Below are 1778 nucleotides of genomic sequence, written 5' to 3'. Positions count from 1 at the left end.
ACATGGCACACGACGCGAGCGCGCGCGCTGCGGCCATCAACTTCTGGAAGGACCCGAACGCCGAGTCGTGCTGCATCTGCGGGGAAGAGGACGCGGTGGAGAAGCACGGCGAGCTCTCCTGCCCCTACGACTACCTGGTGTCCTCGGCCGGGTACGTGCCGTGCAAGGCGAGGCTCGCCGCCTCGAGGGACGACAGGGACGCGCCGTCCGGCCACCGCGCGTTCCTGCGCCGCTTCGTGCGCGTCACCAACCTGCCGGAGCGCTGCCCGCGCCCGGCTCGCATAGCGGAGCTCTTGGCCCGGTTCGGGCCCCTGAGGATGTGGCACGTCGCAATGGACGCTCCCGCGGTGTGCAAGGGCTTCGCATGCGTGGTCTTCGAGCGCCGGGAGGATGCCGAGAAGGCCATTGACGAGCTCAACTGCTATTGCCTTCACGGCCATAGCTTACGAATAGACTGGTTTTATCCCGGCGCCTAAAGCTTTGTACTCGTTTTATGAAATCAGTGAGATTACAAACCTATTTTGACCAATGAAAGGCTTATATGTTTGTCTACATCTTGTTATGCAAATGATGGGTGTGAACTCCATTATACTTATTTTAGGCCAATTCTAACCGATCCCCTGAAAGTTAATGAAGTAAAAGGCTTAGTGTAGTATATATACTTCACTGAGTTTTGACCGGACCTAGCCGATCCCCTAAACTTAGTGGAGTAATTTTTTTTCATTTGCATTACAATTTTGGCCACCGAAACACATTTTCTTGCTTCTTTATTTCATTCAACGACATTAGATTACATAATAATTTACAAATTATTTGCTAGAAGAGCAACACCAAAGAAAATAAGAACCACAATTAGACATTTTAGAAGATATCCAATTTCCATAACTGCTCCAACTAGTTGGACTAATATCTTCTCGATGCCTTCATTGTTGATTTGCGGATTCTCGATTTTGCATACTTCATTCTTCTTTTTTGATTCTAAAGAAGTAGACATTGCTTCCCCTCGAATTTCTTCTATATCTCACATCTAGTCTCATGTTTAGCCTCAATTCTAGCAACGAGTGCACGGACATCTACTAATTTTTGTGCTATCAATAGACCGATGTATTCTTTTTCCCAATACCAAAACGAGCATACATCATCCTACACACATCGATGAGCATCAATGAGCTACCGAAATTGAACCGGATCCGGTGAAAAACTGAATCAAAACAAGCACATAACCCATCGCTTGTGCATTTGAAGAACACCCATCCAGGATTCGGCATGGTAGAAACTTGGCGCACCACTTGACGTGTGCAGTCTCGCATTCTATGACCGGTAGCTGCAAGCTGGTGAACTGATGCGCGAGCACCGAGCCCGGACGACGGTCGGTCGTGTATTTGCCAGCGAACCGACACCGGGAGCGATTAGAGTGGCTAGAGGAAGAGCCGGTACCTGCATGCGGCGTAGAGGCTTTTCCGGGGTTGTGTGGGCCTCTTCCCGGCCAAGCCATGCCAAGGCACAGCCGCTGGTGGCCGGAAATGCCAAATCTGGCGGCGGCGACAGCAGCCGCAGACCCCCAATTTTACTCCCCAATTATAATGGAGTATAATTTTACTCCACTCGATATTGGTCGGTCCCCCTTTTTACTCCATTATACTCCATTAGGCCGGATTGGGGATCGGCTAAATATACTCCACTGACCGGTTATAGGGGATCAGTTAGAAATGCCCTTATTGTATAGCAAACATACCCGTGTGCTGCAACGGGAGAGCAAAAAACACCACGGTCTATAC

The 1778-nt window shown here is 49.7% G+C and overlaps 1 protein-coding gene across 1 annotated transcript; it reads left to right on the top strand.

Moving 5' to 3' along the window:
- The first annotated feature begins 2 nt into the window (after positions 1 to 2).
- LOC119309871 (eukaryotic translation initiation factor 3 subunit G-like) lies at positions 3 to 500 on the top strand. The gene has a single exon (XM_037585774.1). The coding sequence runs from the start codon at positions 3 to 5 to the stop codon at positions 474 to 476; it is 474 nt and encodes a 157-aa protein (XP_037441671.1). The 3' UTR covers positions 477 to 500.
- Positions 501 to 1778: the final 1278 nt, after the last annotated feature.

The sequence above is a fragment of the Triticum dicoccoides genome, chromosome 5B (genome assembly GCF_002162155.2).
Source record: "Triticum dicoccoides isolate Atlit2015 ecotype Zavitan chromosome 5B, WEW_v2.0, whole genome shotgun sequence".
Lineage (NCBI taxonomy): Eukaryota > Viridiplantae > Streptophyta > Magnoliopsida > Poales > Poaceae > Triticum > Triticum dicoccoides.
Note: the sequence above shows the minus strand (reverse complement) of the source record. Positions and strands in the feature narration are given on the sequence as shown.